General features: G+C 36.8%; 1 protein-coding gene across 1 annotated transcript in view; it reads right to left on the bottom strand.

The window, feature by feature from the left end:
• EXT2 (exostosin glycosyltransferase 2) overlaps positions 1–17,188 on the bottom strand; it is an 83,020-nt gene that overhangs the window by 39,932 nt on the left and 25,900 nt on the right. Inside the window, exon 8 of the mRNA XM_054828053.1 lies at positions 6,298–6,429. Coding sequence (XP_054684028.1) covers positions 6,298–6,429 — 132 coding nt within the window. The remainder of the gene's footprint in view (positions 1–6,297; positions 6,430–17,188) is intronic.

The raw sequence follows: 17,188 nt of genomic DNA, 5'->3' as shown, positions 1-17,188 counted from the left end.
GTAATAATGCCTTAGAAATAGGGCACCTTTTTTTACTATAGATACATCAAATATTGCTCTCCCTCTTGGTTATTAAAACCAACTTAATTCTATTTTAGGAAAAGTTAATACATTAAGGACAAGGTATCAAGGGAGTTGAATTCTTATTAAGTTGGATGCTTAAGGTTGGACTCGATGTGGACTCTTCAGGTTCAAGTTAGCAGAGAAGTTTTAAACAGACTGTTCTTAGCAGGATACAAAAGTGAAAGAGATGGGAGCTTCAGGACATCAACGAACACAACTGGACTGAGAACTGGCCAATCTCTATAAATGCTATGGAGCCTCAAAGGTATTGGCAAAATACCAGACATAACTAAGACAGAATCCTACCCCAAAACTTTTTATTTGGGTGTACACTGAGTACCATTGAAAGAGACTTGAAGACAGACACAGCAGACACATTACAAACTGCATCATAGAATGGTCTCTAGGAAAACAAGGCTGTGAAAGATGTCCCATATTATAGGAGAGAGTCAAGTACTTCCCAGCTATCGTTTAGTGGGAAAACTCAACAATAGCATTTCAGAAGAATAAAATTTCACTGCTCCTATGAACAAGACAGCGGGTTTTCCTCCCTGTGTATTTTATTTTCAACAACTAGATTCAGTGCTTGTTGTAACCAACATATAGGAGAAACCACACAGTTTGAACAACAACTCACTGTCTTTTAAAAGCACAGAGGTAAGGACAACAGTGTGTTAAACAGTAGCTAAGCAGTTGTTCTATACATCTAAGCAAAACAAGGATATGTATTTCCCCTGTCTCTGTGGGTAAGGCTTTTTCAGCTGGGTTGTTCTGAATATCAATCTAACCTCAATGTGGTTTTAATCATGAATTACCAGACTAAAAAAAAAAATCCTTGATTTATTCTATTTTGCTGCAATTATTCATGACAAGTTTCTATTGAATACTTTCAGAAAGTGTTTCATCATGCTTCCCATCCTCAAGTGGTCATAGGGCAAAACCAAAGGAATTAACCCTCTCTACTTCTCCAGAGCCAACCACAAAGCTTACATTCTGCCAAATCACAAGCCAAGTTGCAGTGGCCACCATTTCATGTTTTGACGAAGATTATAAACCCTCCTTAAAAACATTTTAGCCACAAGACACACAGGAGTTTCTACCTATTTCTTCTTGAGTGATGAAATCTGATACCATCATGAATTCTGATTGCCAAAATACATCACATAACTATAACACTGTTATTCAGCATCTTTTTTTTGTTTTGTTTAGCCACTTAAATCTAATCAGCTGAGCTGTTCTAACAGAATCTATTGGCTGAACACATTCTTTGATATAAAAACTCAGCTTCAGGCTCACGTATTCAACTCCTTAATTTCAATAATGTGTTAAAGGAATAGATTTGCAGTAGAAGAGGAGAATTATCAAGAACTGAGTTCATATTTACAGTTGCCATACTACTTATACTTTTTGGAATCCCTCCATCAATTTTATTGCCATTCTTTTGTAAGAATAATAAGAATATTGTAACATTATAACCTTAATAAGAATATTCAAGCAATTTGAAAGAGAACGAGGAAAAGGAAAAAGGATTCATGTTTTTCTGGTTTTTTTTTTTCATTCCCTCCCCCACTCCTGCCCCAATATAAGTCAATGTAGTCCCTCCTGACCCAAAGAACCCAGGGTATGACACAATCTGAATTGGGAAAATGGAGCTTAACATACCTTTCATGCTCCCAAAGCAAGAAAAGACAGGGAGTACTGAAAAGATGACTTGTGGAATCCAAAGCAACAAGGTCCCATTATTTTTATTTTTAAAGTTAATGACTCCCACTACATAAAATAAAGCTGCCCAGTTATGAACTCATAGGAGGCACCAGGCAGTGCAACAAACAAGGTAAGAACAACGAGACTCTCACCTTTGGCCAGCAAAATTGTATAGTTTCTTTGGGTGCATCTCAAAATCAGCTTTGGTAAGATTAAAAACACTTGTATGTTTAGGTGTCTACTTTTAAGCTAACGACAAAGCAAAAAGCTCTTTGAGAAAATAAAACTCAACAGTATTAAATGGTTAGGCATAGACTTAAGAACTAAAATGTCATTCAAGTGAAATATATGAAATCCAGTTTCCTACTCTGTCAACCAAATCCAAAAATCTGTTGTTCATGCCTCAAAGGATATAATTTACAATGGAAATAAACCTACACACTAGATACTAGCCACACAACGTAGGATATCTGTGAGGTTATCTATCACTGTGTAAGAGAAGAATCCTAATCTCTAGGCACGTAAGTTAAATAACCAACTGTTAATTCATGTTTCACACAGGCACGCAAATATAAATATTTATAGCTGAATACACATGGTAAACTTGTCCATAATATCAACAATGGAAAAACATATCAATAAACTGAAATTCATTTAGTATAAGAAACAATATCTATCTTCTAACATGGTAAATAAAGTAAAATGTCACCCAGCTGATTCAAACCATCACACAAGGTAGCTGGAAATACAGCAGGAACTGAAACTAATATTGTTAAATGGAAAAAATAACAGATGTTCATTGCCCAGAAAAGTACTAGCTTCTTCTCATTGACAGGTAAATAAAAAGTGTATGTTAATATTTGCTTAATGCTTTGAAGATGAGCAATGGTACTAGGATGGAAGTACAGTTATAACAGTAGCATTATTTGGAGACTGAGGGCGGTAAAACACTGGTCAAAGAGCTTAGACATAGTTTAATTGTTCAACAAGTGTCAACTGCCTGGTAATTGGCAGAAGCCCACAAAGTATTCTGTAAATGAACATCCTACTTAGGCTTTGTTAAATGAATGGCACTTTTTGCACCGAGTTAACTTGGCTATCTTAGTTTAAACCAAATGATGGTGCGGTTTTCTGGCTCACTGGGAGAAATGAAATCTGGTATGTTTATTGTTCAGCATACTGATATTCTCAAGTGATTACTAAACTATGGTCTGTATCATCCAAGGTCAAAGCTCAAAAGCAGCCTCTGACAAAAAAAGCTCTAACGTTTTATAGGTCTACATTATGAACAGGCCTGAAAGAATTTCAACAAAAGCGACCAAAGAAATCTGGAAAAACCCTAACTCATTTTTCAGAAACTCATCTATGTTAGCAAGGTATGAGGCAAAGTAAGAGGAGAATTTAAATAATCTACAAAGAAGCATAAGCGAGAAAGTAATTTACCTCTATTAGAGCCTAACAATGTACTTAATTGGAGATAGCAGATCACATCTCAAACCCAGGTCATTAGTTCTAATCTAGCCCAAACTGGTAACCATCAGAATGCAGACTGTAGAAGCGGTCATTTTCTGGTTTACTTGAATGTAACTGACTGCACTGCCTAATGGGTGACGGCTGCACCAAGAAATACAAAAGGCATTAAACTCCTATCATTGCAGTAAAAGACCATCTGAGATGTAAAGGACTCAAGTGGTCCAGGAATTAATTTCAGGACCCCAAAATATAATTTTCCCCTCTTCATTAAAAGGAGGAAATATCTTGCAGTGCATTTTTATTGAAAGTACTATTCCATAAAATATTAGCATGTTATATGCTACAAATCTTCCACTTCCTCAACAGGATAGTGGATGAGTAGGAAAAAATCCACTTTATAACACATTTTTTTTTCCTTTAGAAAAGACCAATAGTCTTCAGTCAACCCATACAAACAGATAAGACTGCTTGGGACCACTTCCTCAATGTAATGTACTAAGTACAGAATTAACTGCATATGCATTTATCTTCTTAATTTTTAATTCACTCCAAGTGAATTAAAAAAAACTCAAAAAGAAGGCAGCACATAGAAAGAGAAATTGTCATCCAACTGTAGAAGAGTGCAGGACTGCCTCTTTTGGCAACAGTACCTCCTTATATAGTGGTTTAAAGTGTTTAGGAAACTACAGACAATGCAAGGTGAGCTGCTGTTTCTTTGTGTTAAGACTTGAGAAATATATGGGGAACAGAAATAAAGCTAGTAATTTTGTCTTCTTATCAGAGTTAGAGGACATAGTTGCCATCTTCTGCTACCTCAGATGCACATATGTTCCTGCTTTCCAACTATAATGTTTCATCCAGGCTTACTAGAAATTGTGACAATGCTATGAGTGGACGTTAGGCACGAACTTAGATGAGAAACACTCAGGCTCAAATGAATGAATATTCCCCTGACAGGCAGACACCAACTCCGGAATTTCAACTAGCACAATTATTTAAAAAAAATATTAAATTTATTAGCAGATATTGTATATATCATCACCTTCTAAATTGTCTGAAGTTAGAAATTAGCTGAGCTGTGAAAAATATGCTCCCCTATAGACCGCAACTGTAATATGCCCTCACCTCAAAGAGATAATATATTCACGGGGAAAAAAAATAAAATAAATCTCACAGATAAATTGGAGAAAGCCCCAGTTATTTGCTTCAAATGAAAGAACAAGGGTCAAACCCAAAGACTATTGCTGACTTAAAGAAAAAAAAGTAAAGAGCCTAATGGAAGAAAATGTTCATACATGTTCAGAGTAGCTATCAAAATCCCCATTTAAAGATACCACAGGATTGTGTACTGCTGTTCTACAAATTTAACTGCTCTTGAAAAATTCCCGATCTGAATTCTATTTTCTTTAACTGACCCTCTCAGAAAGGGTCACAAGCACTCTGTGTTGCTGGCTAATACAGAGCTTACACAGCCCATAAAGGAACTTTTAATGACATTTCTGTTTCATATTGAAGCAAGAAATGAATTCATGCACATATTAAGCAATTTTCATAGACTAAGATAAACATCAAATTCTTTCAACTGAGACATAAAACCACCAAGGAACTGACCATTCGTAGCATGAGAGAGGCACGATACGAGGTGTTAACTCCAACGTCCTGGACAAATTCCAGCCCATCTAATCGCAGTCAGCTTTCAAACTTTACTTTGCAGTTGCACGTTGATACAATATTCCTGCTTACTTGTACTGCCCCAGCACGGTACTGCTGTTATGTGTTCCTCCACGGTTTCAGAGTTCTGTTCTGTATGTTGCTGTGTCTGTGGTCATAAACCTTCTGCTTAAGAACCTCTAGGTTGAATGACTAATATAAATATTTTTCCAAGTATATATTAAAAAAAAAAAAAAAAGAAGAGCCTGCTTGTTGCTTAGAGTAAGATTACTTCCCCAGAAATGGAGGGGTTTCTGGTATAGAAGAGAACCCAGGAGAAGGAGTAATTCTAAAGTCTTTTTCTTCATTTTACTAGGTGTTTCAAGCTGCTTGTTTTGCTAGCATAATCTAAAGGTGTTAAGATGTTCTGATCCCCTTCTTGCGCAGCTTAATTTCTTCCTTAAATATCAACAAGTGCCACGTTTGCTCTCTAGGCAATGACAACAGTAGATTATTAATGTCTGGCAATGGAAAATCTTCTGAAACCCAGCAATGACCTTCTAACTCTTTGTCAGCAACTGTTCACACTCTATCGGCCTGAAGAATTTAAAGTAAAACCACACTCTACTCCTGAGCACCCCTACCCAGCTTTCAGAGAAACTCTCTCTAAACCATCGTAAAGTGAGACAATTAACAAGTTTGTTTTTATTAGAAAAACAAAACTATTTTTTATATTTTGACACAGAGAAAATTAACTGATTATGAGTGAAAATCATCCCAGGCTTTTATATAGTAAAAAATCAGAACCAGCTGCTTGGTGCAGAAGGTTAATTACTGCTCCAGTGTTTCTTCTTAACAGAGGTGGGTTCAACCAGTGAAATAAGAAAAAAAAAATCCACAGCAAAACTTTGATCATCAGTTTCTGTATAAGAGAAACTATGTAGAAATAACATGGAGAAAATTGTAGGCATAGGAATAATTAGCTATTTCATCAGAATTACATGAAAAAGCCTTGCAGATTGTTTAAGGTCTTCAGTATTTCCACTGACTATTTCCAGTGTAGTTAGTCATTTTTAAGAGCATAAACTGACACTAAATTCAACAGAAATAAAGAAGTGTGTGTGTATGCATGCATGAAAAATAAATAAATAAACAGGCAAGCAATTTAGTGTGTGCAACAGCAAAAGTTAAAAGTTTGCATTTCACCACCAGGACATAAAATGAACTGTTACTTATTTTGCCAGTGTCATAAAATATATTAGCTTCATCTGTGCAAGTTACCAACACAACACAAACACACATACACAGAATTATTACCAAGTTTCATGGTGCATACCTTTTATACGAGAGGAAAAAAAAAACAAACCCACAATTTGTTTTATGAGTGAATCAAACGTATTTACTTACCACAGCTGGAGGATCATTCCATTCTTCATAAGAAATGGCAGCATATGGGTAAATTCTATCATTGATAATCTGAAGAGTAGCAAGAGCAATTGCTTTCATCGACCGAAAATATGCTTCCCAGAACCACCTTGCCTGTAAAGAGAATAAAGTTCACTTTCACACTGCACAGATCCAGTGCTTATTAATGAATTTTGGCTTGCCATGCACAATCTGTTCCATGCAATCTACAAGTCAGGTGGAAATTAAATTAGGAGGCATGTTTATTGTAGCTGGGATATTTTCAGAGCCTGAAGGCCTCAAACCCAACCCCACCCCCCCAAAAAACCCAGGATTTATAGCCAATAAAAAGAAGCAACAGCATTAGTTTGCAAGTGATTAAATAGAACAAGAATACTTGAAGGAATCAGTTACTTTCACACTTTTATCATATGTTTTCCTCTTGAAAAATGTCAAAAACAGTTTGACTATAGAACAGAAGAAATTGTTTTTATAGTCAGTTTTTCCAAGGCAGAAAAATCCACAGTGCAGCTAAATAGCCAAATAAAAGCAAGCAGCTTCAATGGTGGAACTTAAAAGTCACCTTTTAACATCAATATTAGTGACAGCTGATCAGTAGAGAATTTCAATACTCATGAACCCTACCAAACAAATACCTTCCCAAGTCTTACAAAAATAATTAAAATTATTTATACAAGTAAATATTAAGATTTTTACATAAAAGTACATGCACGTGCCAATTTGTTAGAATCATTAATCCAGGCTAATTTACAACATGGGCAGTGTAAAACTGCTGAAATGAAGCATGTGATTTTCTTGCACACTGATGCACTGAATTTCACAGATGAGTTGTTTTCAAGCTACGGTCCTATATGGCCAGTTTTAATCTTGTCCCAGTTTCTATGTAAGACAGAAATGCTGGAAGAAAAGCAGGGGTTTGGAAATGAAAATGCTGACTTACCTGGTTCTGTTAGACACATAAACATACTTTTTAAAAGCCTAGATCCATCAAATGATCCTGTAGGACCCCATCCAACCCAGAAGGAAACACGCTTTGCCAATAAATGTAGTTCAAGTGTTTTGGCCCAAGAGATGTGAATTTTTTCAACCTAATTTTTCTTCAGGAAACTCCAGCACCTTGAAGTGTACAGAAGGTAATTTACTTTGCAGTCTCCCTGTGGTTCAGTATCAACTATAAGAGTATGCGTTTGCATCTAGGTTGTAGAACAATTAAAACAAAAGACACTTTTTTGATAATTAGAAGCTTAAGAAGCTTTCAGGGCCAGAATACAACAGCTGAAGACAACATAGAAATTTGGGCAAGTGCTATTTTATTCTTGCTATGGATTCCTTAAATATCAAAAAGGCTCTACAGCCAGGCTGGTTTTGATCACGTGCTATGAGAATATTAAATAATATTCTTTGGAATATTCAGTTCCTGAAGGAATACCAAGCTTTTGGAGGTACAGACTTTAAGATGAACCAAAAATAACTCTAATTTAATTGTTGTTAACAAGTTGCCAGTCATTACTTTTTAATAGAAAAGGTCATTACTTTTTAATAGAAGTCAAAGAGTGATTCCTAGATGTACTTTGTGCTGGAGCACTCCTAGGCTAAATAACAGTGTACAGGGAAGATTACAAGTAGGGAAAATGCAAACTCACAAGTGAGCTTGCACATACTCATACATATGCTACCCTGTACCTTACTTTGAGTGTAAACTATAGGATTCAGAACTAAAGACCTGTTGCCAAAACACTGGCCCTAAAACTCTACTCTGTGGGTAGTTTGTAAAGCAGGTTCTTCAGAATAGTTCTGTTAAATATTTAAGATGAAAAAATCCATGTTACAATTTAAAAAGCAAGTAGGAAAGAGCCAAGTGTTCTCAGGAGCACTAGTTTCATTGTAAGAAAATGTTAACAACCATAAGCCTTACTATTTCAGAGTATTTCAAAATTTTATTGAGACTGATCAGTATGTCCAAAAATTACACTCCTCTGGAGCTTATCATCCACAAAGAGTGCAAAGCAATTTCAGTCTAGAATGAAATCACTTCCCTCTCCTTATTTCTCTCCCTGGTAGGACTTAACAGCTGGGTAACAGGCCAATTACCAAAAACTTAGAACAAAATGACCATTATGTCCAACTGTAAAAGCAGAAGAATTATATAAAAGGTAAGAATAAATAATGTCTGCCTTCCTAAAATACCAAAAGACACTAAATAAAGCAAACACCACATGCTAAGCAAAGGCTTAAGTATTCCTTTCCCTATGCCCCATTTCTTAAGAAAAATGTATTATCTAGAACTCAGCAACTGAGAAAATCAGAAGTAGATTAAGAATTAAAATTGACCAGAACAGTGAACCTCTCTATTAAAGTATCCTAAACAAACAAGAGTAAGAACACAGATTTCAAATTTCATTTTCACATTAGGCAATCGTTTAGAACCACTGCTATAAGCAGCATTAAGTAGGAAAGAGAAATTATTTTATGTAGCCTTTTAACTTTATAAAGCAATTAAGTAGCTATTAATTGTGTGAAATACACACAGGACTGTGTATTTCATTGCTATTAAATGACAGCATTCCTATACTGTTCTAACTCTATGACTGTTTATTAATACTGTAATATCTATGATTATCTAGCTTTGTAAGACTCAAAGCTGGTTTTCCTCCTTTGGCAAAACTAGGATGGATCTGATCTAGCTTCTCTTTCCTGAAAGAACGCTTGCAATGTCAGGCAAGATTACACCTTTATACCAGAAGCAAAACTGGAGAAGAGGGCAGAGGGGGATTTACTTTTTATAGACTAATATTTATGTAATTAATTTTTTGTAATGAGCTAGAAAATGTTCCCACAGTTGGTTGTAATTTTTTGGAGTTGTATTTCTTTAAGGCAGAACTCAAAACCTTCTAAGGGGATTCAAAGTCTCCAAACAGATGTTTCAGGGTCTCATTACTTCCTTCCCACCTTGTTTGCTTTTATAAAGCAGAACTGATTAACATGGCTTGCTAGTGTCTGCTGCTCAGCATGCTAAGTTACTAAACATTTTGGGAAAATTTTCTATTGGGAAGATGTATGTTGATACCATTTGAAATGTATTTTCTGCTCTACTTGGTGTGGTTGAAAAGCTTATGCTGGAATGTAACAAATACCTAGGGGGGGATAAAAATACCATGAACACGTTTGGGATACAGGAGAGAGAAACAATAACACAAAAGAAAAAAAAAAAAGAAAAAAGAGAAAGATCTGTTCCTGACTCCTATGCCAACTTTCTTAGTGTTCTTATATCGCTTTTCCAAGCTGTCCATTTCTCTTTTCCATATCTATGAATTCAGAAGACTAATGGCTATACACTCAAGAGTAGCTTTAATACACTGGGTAATGTTTGTAAGGTATTGCAATTGTTACATACTAATTAGAGCTATCTGAAAGCCTTTCAGTATCTTGAAATAAATGATCCATAATTATAGCTCTTGTCTTCCACATAGCATTGATTATACACAGTCTACAACTATCATATCGTCAGGCTACCATTCCTTGCGACTTGAACTGAAATTAACTTCTGGTACTCTAGTAGTCTGCTTGATGAGGTTTCAGAATTTTCTAAGGAAACACACTATGTGGACCACAGACTTGTAGAGAATGCTAACTTTGTATACACCTAAATACTGCTTAGGTCACGGGCAATCTAAATTGTAAATAGAGATCAAACATGTACTTTGTACAACTGCCAAGACGACACAGATGAACATATGTTAACCTTTGGGATCTTGTTCTGGGTGTATAGCTTACCAGGAATTGCAAACAGGTATTTAAGAAACACAGCTTCTCTTCGCCTTCTAAATTTCTAGATAAATAGAAAGTCTAGAACAGCTACAAGATGAAAGACAGAACATGGTTAGTCTTTATAACGGTTTTACCACCGTGTGGAAAAGTCAAATGTAGAGTACTGACTTGACTGAGAATGAGAAGTACATGATATTATTGCATTGTCCAATGGGTTGGAAGTGACTAGAATCTCTTATAATACAATAGATTTCCCACAAAATTAATTCACTTAAATTCAATTTCTGCAGAAAACTTTATAAAGCCTAAGACAGCTTCACCACGGAAGCCAAACTCTCCCCTCTCTCCAAGTGGTGAGCTCCGCAGACCAAGGCCACAAACATGAGCATGCCAGTAAGTAGTTCTAAATTGGTTCCCTTTCTTCCTCCCCACTTCCAACTGCTGCATCCTCCTTAGATGGGCCATGAAAACCCACCACTTTCTGTGAAGACTAAAATTGCTTAATGTAATGTAGAGGTATTAATTTATCTCTACAAATACATATGTCCACTTAGAGGAACTCTAGCAATATGTGTAAGACAGAAGAAAAAGGTTAGAAACTTTGTTTAGTTTTCTTACTTGAAACTGTAGATGGTACAGGAAATTTTGTGTTCCTTCAACCAAGTAAGTTCAATTTCACTTGTCAGTTCCAGGATTTTGTTCAGATAGGCTATGAAGAAACTAAACTGACAATATTTAACACATACCGGTACAGGCAAGAGCTTGGGACGGAAGCATTTGCAGTTATTTTCATAGGAGACAACATGCGGTGGCCCACAGCAATAGGGTAGCCTACTCACAGAAAGTAACATTTATTTAGGTAAGGTGTTATTTTCCTTGGAAATAAACACACTTGGGGGCCTAGCATCTCTTTATAAGCTCTTTACAAGCCAGCATAGCATCAGGTTACAAAGTCCATTCATATAGTGTTTATAAGTTCTAGTGTTAATGCCACTAATGGTGCTCCGGTGTAGAGTGCGAGACAGATCAATGTAAATCTTTTGATTAGTTTGTGAAAAGAAAAACACTGGGCATGAGGGAAGGAAAGGAATACTTCTGTAACATTTAAATCAAGGGGAAACACAGTCCATGAAAAGAACTTTCTAGCCTCCTGTCTTTTCACAGCCCATGATTTGGTGGAGTTGGTAAAGTTAGCAAAAGGGGAAAAAACTAAATTCTCAAAAGAGCAGTAAAAGTTAACTGCCCATAAACCACCACTTCTCTCAGCTTTTAGGTCAGGCGCCATGATGCTGCAAGATTTTGCCCCACTGCAGGAGTTCAGTGTTTCCAAAATGCCTTGAAAAGGTTTACAAGGCTTTGAAATATAACTATTTTCACACTGGCTGGGGTGACTCAAATGCTCTCCCCTTCTCAACAGCACTTGGTGTTCCTGGTTTTTACTCCCTGACCAGCTGGGTTAGGGAAGTCTGGCCAAAGCAAAGAGCATGGCCTAGCTGCTGCAGCAAGCATTGGCCTGGAAGCTTAGTTATCTTACTTTTAATCCTGGTTCTGTTACTTATTTTCAGATAAATGCTTGACATTCATTTGAGTTCTTGCTTCTACTTCAGCGTCTTGGCAGTATGTGTAATATTCACCGCAGAGAGATATTGTGAGACTTAACCATTCTAGACCTTTCTAATTTTGGGGTGGATAGAAGAACAGAAAACCCCCCACCATTTTATCCTTTCATTATTTGTAATAAGAAACCTTAAACTAATAAAACTAATATTTAGCTAACCAATGCTACCAAAGTAACTGACTGTGGCAACTCTTTGCTACAATGTGTACCTTCAGCAGAAATAGAAAAGATATTACAAGAAATACCAACAGCTCTGCTGTGTATCTACAGCTCTGGGCATGGAAGTTCGTCCACTGAGACCTCAGGCTCTTAAGTTACATGTGATACTGTAATATAATCAAAGGTTAAATCTAACAAGTTATTGCTCATCAAGTAAGCTACTATACTTGGTCACAGGTAACTACCGCTCCATAACCTCTTTCCATGGTGCAGTAGGATTAGATAGGCTACTAAGGTTCAAGATAAACTGAATTATTATATATGTGCCCCATACTAAAGATGCATATGAGGATAGCTGATGATACGTAATAATCAGATAGTAAGCCTGAGCTCTCAAGCCCCCTTCTTCACTCCTCCAACCCCCCAGCAATGTAAAATGGGACTGAACAGAGAGGAACAAGCATTTTATAAGAAGTTTCTCAAGACAAGTTTTGGGTTCAGACTGAGGACCCTATAACCCCAAATTCCCACTTTTTTCTGCCTATGAATTGTAATCTGCCCCCTCTTTCTGGACAGTCTACAGCTGGTTCCCTGTTCAACAACTTCTTTGCTGATCACACATATCACTTTTAGTATGCAGTTCTTCAGCAAAGATGATACCAGCTGGGTCAGCCAAAACCAGTGCCATCTATGTTTCTTTACACAGGCTATGAGAAATTCTCAGAAGATTTTATACTAGGAAGAATTAGACAGTAATTTGTTGTTTCAGGAAAGCAGTAAGAATTTGGGTTAAAAAAAAAAGTGCTTATTTGTTTAGGACCCTTAGCAGTGTCACACAACCAAATTCACATCTAAAGCTGGCTGGCTCAATCTTTTCTCTGTAATCAGTGCAGAAAAAAAAAAAAAAAAAAAGAGTCATTCAGAGAGAAATTTAGAGCTCTGGTACCTTAAAATACCTCCTGAACAATCAATTCTCCTCTCATTAAGGAAGCATGAGAGGACAGAGTAAGTGACCAGCTGTGGGTCACGATCCTTCTTCATCTTAAAGCCCCATCTTCAAAAAAGATCTCAGGGCCCTCTCATTTTCCCAGAGAGGTACAAAGATTTGAAATGAGAAAAACCAAGAATGTAGGGTACATTTTTGAAAAATAATTCATGTGTTTCAGACTACGGAAAAACGTAAGAGCCATGCTCTGAAAAGCTGGCTCACTTTTGGGGTGCCAGTACAATTACCCAAAACAGGAGGTAACCTCTTTAGAAATTGCAACCCAAAAGTAAAAATTAGATTCTTGTCCCCATACACAGACTACTACGTGGGAATTTTAAGAGTTAATCCATTAAATCAATGCAACACTGGTAAAAACATGCTAACTTGCGTAAAACTGAAAAGCTTTCTGAATTATTTTCACATTTTATAGAAGATCTGCTTAAAAGCATCTTTCAAATTTGACCAAAGCTGGTTGTGTTGTGTCTATTTGTCAACAAGGACCTACCCAAGAAAGGCAGTATAGGCGTTGTATAAAGAGTGCTCATAACATCAGCATGCCACTTGTAAGGCTAAAAAATGGGGGTAGCAAGGAGTTGCACTTTTGGGGGTATCTGATCACTTCAGATAAAGACTTAATAATTCATAATTAAAATAAAAAAACCACCAAACCCATAATTCAACACTGAGTTTTCCCAAAGCTCAAACCAAAACTTTCTCCAGAAGGGAAAAAGAGGAATGAGCAGTAGAACAGTGCAAGGGCACATACAGTTTTTCCCAGTTTAACTAAGGTTTGCTTCTAATGGAACAGGACAACTTTCTTTCAATATTGTTTCTGAATTTTCATTCCATCTTTCAACTCTTGTTTCTGAGCTATGCATGATTCCCAAGTAAATATTTATCTATTTAACTTATACAAATTGTATGAGTGGCCTATAGAGGAATATTCCTTAATTACAAGGCACTTCTGAAGGATGAGCAAGCAAAACGATAATTTTTATCATTACAGTCCTACATTTTAAGAAAAAGATTGTAGACAGACATTTTATGGTGCTGGTTTTTATTGTAAATCAGTCTCAAAAAATACCTCTTCAAAAGTAAAGCAGTAGGTAGATTTAATCACCTGGCTCAATATTCTCCACTGTAGTAATTTCAGCCATGAAACAAGCACATTTGCCTACTTCAGATACAATAGAGTGTGAAAACTAAATCTTTTCACTACCCAAATTTTTTTTTTTTTCTTTTTCAAGCTGCCGATTCGTACGAGGACAGAGGTCAGAGTTCAAAATGCTAGTCTTACCCTTCAGATACCAGCCACTTGGGAGTAACTCACTTCTCCTGGCTCTCAGTTTTATTGCTGTAAACTACTTGACAAATGCTGACTCATAAGAGCTAAGGGTAAAGGAAAATGTTAGTGCAAGCTCAGATATTAATCTTAAGCTTCTTGCACTGTAGTCTTCCTCAGATTCTCCTCTTTGGTGTTTTGAAAAGAATCATTTATATTAATTATAGCAATCTATACGTAACATAGGAGAATGGGTCTTTAAAACATACCCGTTAAAGTTAACATTTTGAGTCTTGCTTCCATACTTTTAGGTGATTTGTGGAGGGTTTGGGGGTTTTGTTTGTTTTGGGGTGTCTTTTTGTTATCATTTGGGTTTGGTTTTGGTTTTTTTAAGGTTTTCATCTTGTGTTATGAACAAGAACATTGCTCTGTTTAAAATCTGGCTCAAATATATGACGCGGAAGCAGCTATTTTTAATAAAATAGTTCTCATTCTCTCTCATGAAATGATAACATTTTATATGGTTTTGAAATCCTGCATTATCTTGACCCCTAAAATAGAGATTTCTGCTACTTCTTGTCCTAGTGATAGTAACTTAGTTTTAAAAATAGCAAGAACACAAGACTTGAATAGACAAAAATACCACTTAGCACTGGCATTCTCCCCTCCCTCCACGTATTTCTGCACCTCAGAATTGCTTCTTTGATTAATGAGTATGTCAACTTCACAACTCTGCTGTAGAAGGCAACATCGCACCAGCTGGGAAACCTGACTTACTGCCCTGGTACCCTACAAATCCACTGCCAAACTACATTTCAGTTATAGAGCCAACTAATAGGTATCAGCACTACAAGCAGCAAGGAACCACTCCATTCTCGGCTGTGGCTGGGAGTTCTGTCGCAAAGCATCCCGGAGACAGAGCCAGCAAAGTAAGCAGCAGGATGACAAAAAAAGCAAAGCTTCATAAAGCACTTAGAGCTTTAAAAACATGTAATGTAAAAATGGCCACCATTTACTGAATTCCCTTTGCTCCCAAAGAGCTTTCAGTTCTGTCTTGCTATTTACAGGCAAACAGCATGTGTTGACACCACAGAAATAATACAGCTGTAAGACAGTAATATAGATCCTACTCTGACTTCCAGATAGTCATATCTCCATAATCATCATTGATAATCATGTAAAGACACAAAAAATAGCCCACACTCTTCCCTCCAGTTTCCAGGGCTCCCTAATTACTCCAGTTTCACCAGGCTGTAACTGTGAAGGGGCAGGCACACCTAACCTGAGGAGCAGTCAAAATTACTTGGACCTGTACCATCCTTTTTATGATGTTTGTCCTTTGCACACTACCTGTTAACAACATAAACCAGACCTACAGTGAGCTAGACTTATGCTATCATTGGTTCAACAGCAGTCTAGAAAATAATAGAAAACAAATATGTGTATGTAATTGCAGGGAACATTCAACTACTATATGACCACAAGTTGGGGAGGTGGGGGGACATTTTAGCCACATTTCTTGACAAATGATGGACAGCTCCTGAAACTGAAAGCAATAGGTTTCTAGTCCCAGGGGTATTGCCTTCAAATATGTCTATGTTCTCAGGGTAGATCGGTTTTCCCTGCTGCAGGCGTCCTGCTGAGAGGTGAGGTCCTAAGCAAAACACAGGAATCTGACTGCAAGCCTTTGAGGTGGCAGGAGCCAAGGGAGGTTCAAAGACAAGGCTGGCTGGTGGGCAGCACCTCCGAGTATTGCAGAGGTTAGAGGTTAGTAAAGCAGGAGCCACTGGCCAATAAAACAGTGTTTGGAGAGCCCACTCTACAGATAAATTTGGGATCTGTTTACACCTTTCCCAGCTTTCTGAGTTACACACGCTGATGCTTCCCACTGCGATCTTGTCCTATGTCCACTAGCATCTCTCGTCCTCAGCAGCTGCCCTGCTCTTTGCTAGTTGGCTTTATAACATGGCTAAAGGATGCTTGAAAACTTTTAATCAGCATCCAGCTTCAAAAATAAATAAATAAAAGCACAACTGCTTTTAGTTGTGTCAACTGCTGCAACAAGATCCGTCTTGTTTGAGATTTCCCATGACTGCTGTACTAATGCTGGGAGAATAGAAGTTTAAATTCCCTTGATTAGAGAAGTTAAACACAAAGCAAACCTAGTGCCAATCACACACATGAAAGGACAGCTTTTTCAAGCAAGAAAAAAAAATCTAGGTAGGGTTACCACCATATTATAGCAGTCAAAAATCAGCACATACCTCAGTTTCAGAGCTTAAGCTCTATACCAGGAAGAACTTGCCCTTTTGATGAAGATATGTTTTGCTCAATTTCCTGTAAGCTATATAGTTCTATTTTATATAAGCATAAACATACACATATTCCCATACACACAGTTCTCAACCTTGGACAACTTTCACCACAGACATTACTGCCAGCATTGCTTAAATACAGACATGTCTTACTGACTTTTACGAGGATAAAAGCTGAAGGACTGGCAGTCACGGGGTTTTTTCTGTATCTATGGGAAAAATTCAGTTTAGGACATGGTGCTGCTTTTTTCCTATGCACCTTAAAAATAAGCAATGACAGCTCAAGCTATGTAAAAATACTTTATCCTTCATGATTCAAACTGTGCACGGCTGTATGGATGTCTGATGAAATAGACAAGGTGATTAATAATTACTGGTTGTAATAATACTATGTGATGGTCACAGTGCAAAGGAACAGGGTTAAAATAATTTTACATGGAAAAAATAACTGATAGACATCAATAAGAGTTATTTATTTCTTCTTTATTACATCTGTAATAGCATGCTGAAGAGGAATATTCTTTACAGCATGAAGCCAAATTTTGTAAAAAAGAGAAGTAATCTCAATGATAAACACTAAAGCTTAATACAGAAGTCCTTGCTATCCCCAAAAAAGATGGCAAGTACACCAACTAGTGTTTGCAGTTATTCTTTATTAAACTTTAGCTTCACCTGAACAATAAAAAAAAAATCCAGAGGAAGGAGTTGTTTTCCCCCTCGCCTTGATACATACATAACACAGC

This window comes from Grus americana, chromosome 5 (assembly GCF_028858705.1).
Source record: "Grus americana isolate bGruAme1 chromosome 5, bGruAme1.mat, whole genome shotgun sequence".
NCBI lineage: Eukaryota > Metazoa > Chordata > Aves > Gruiformes > Gruidae > Grus > Grus americana.
This window is presented reverse-complemented; position numbering and strand designations above follow the sequence as displayed.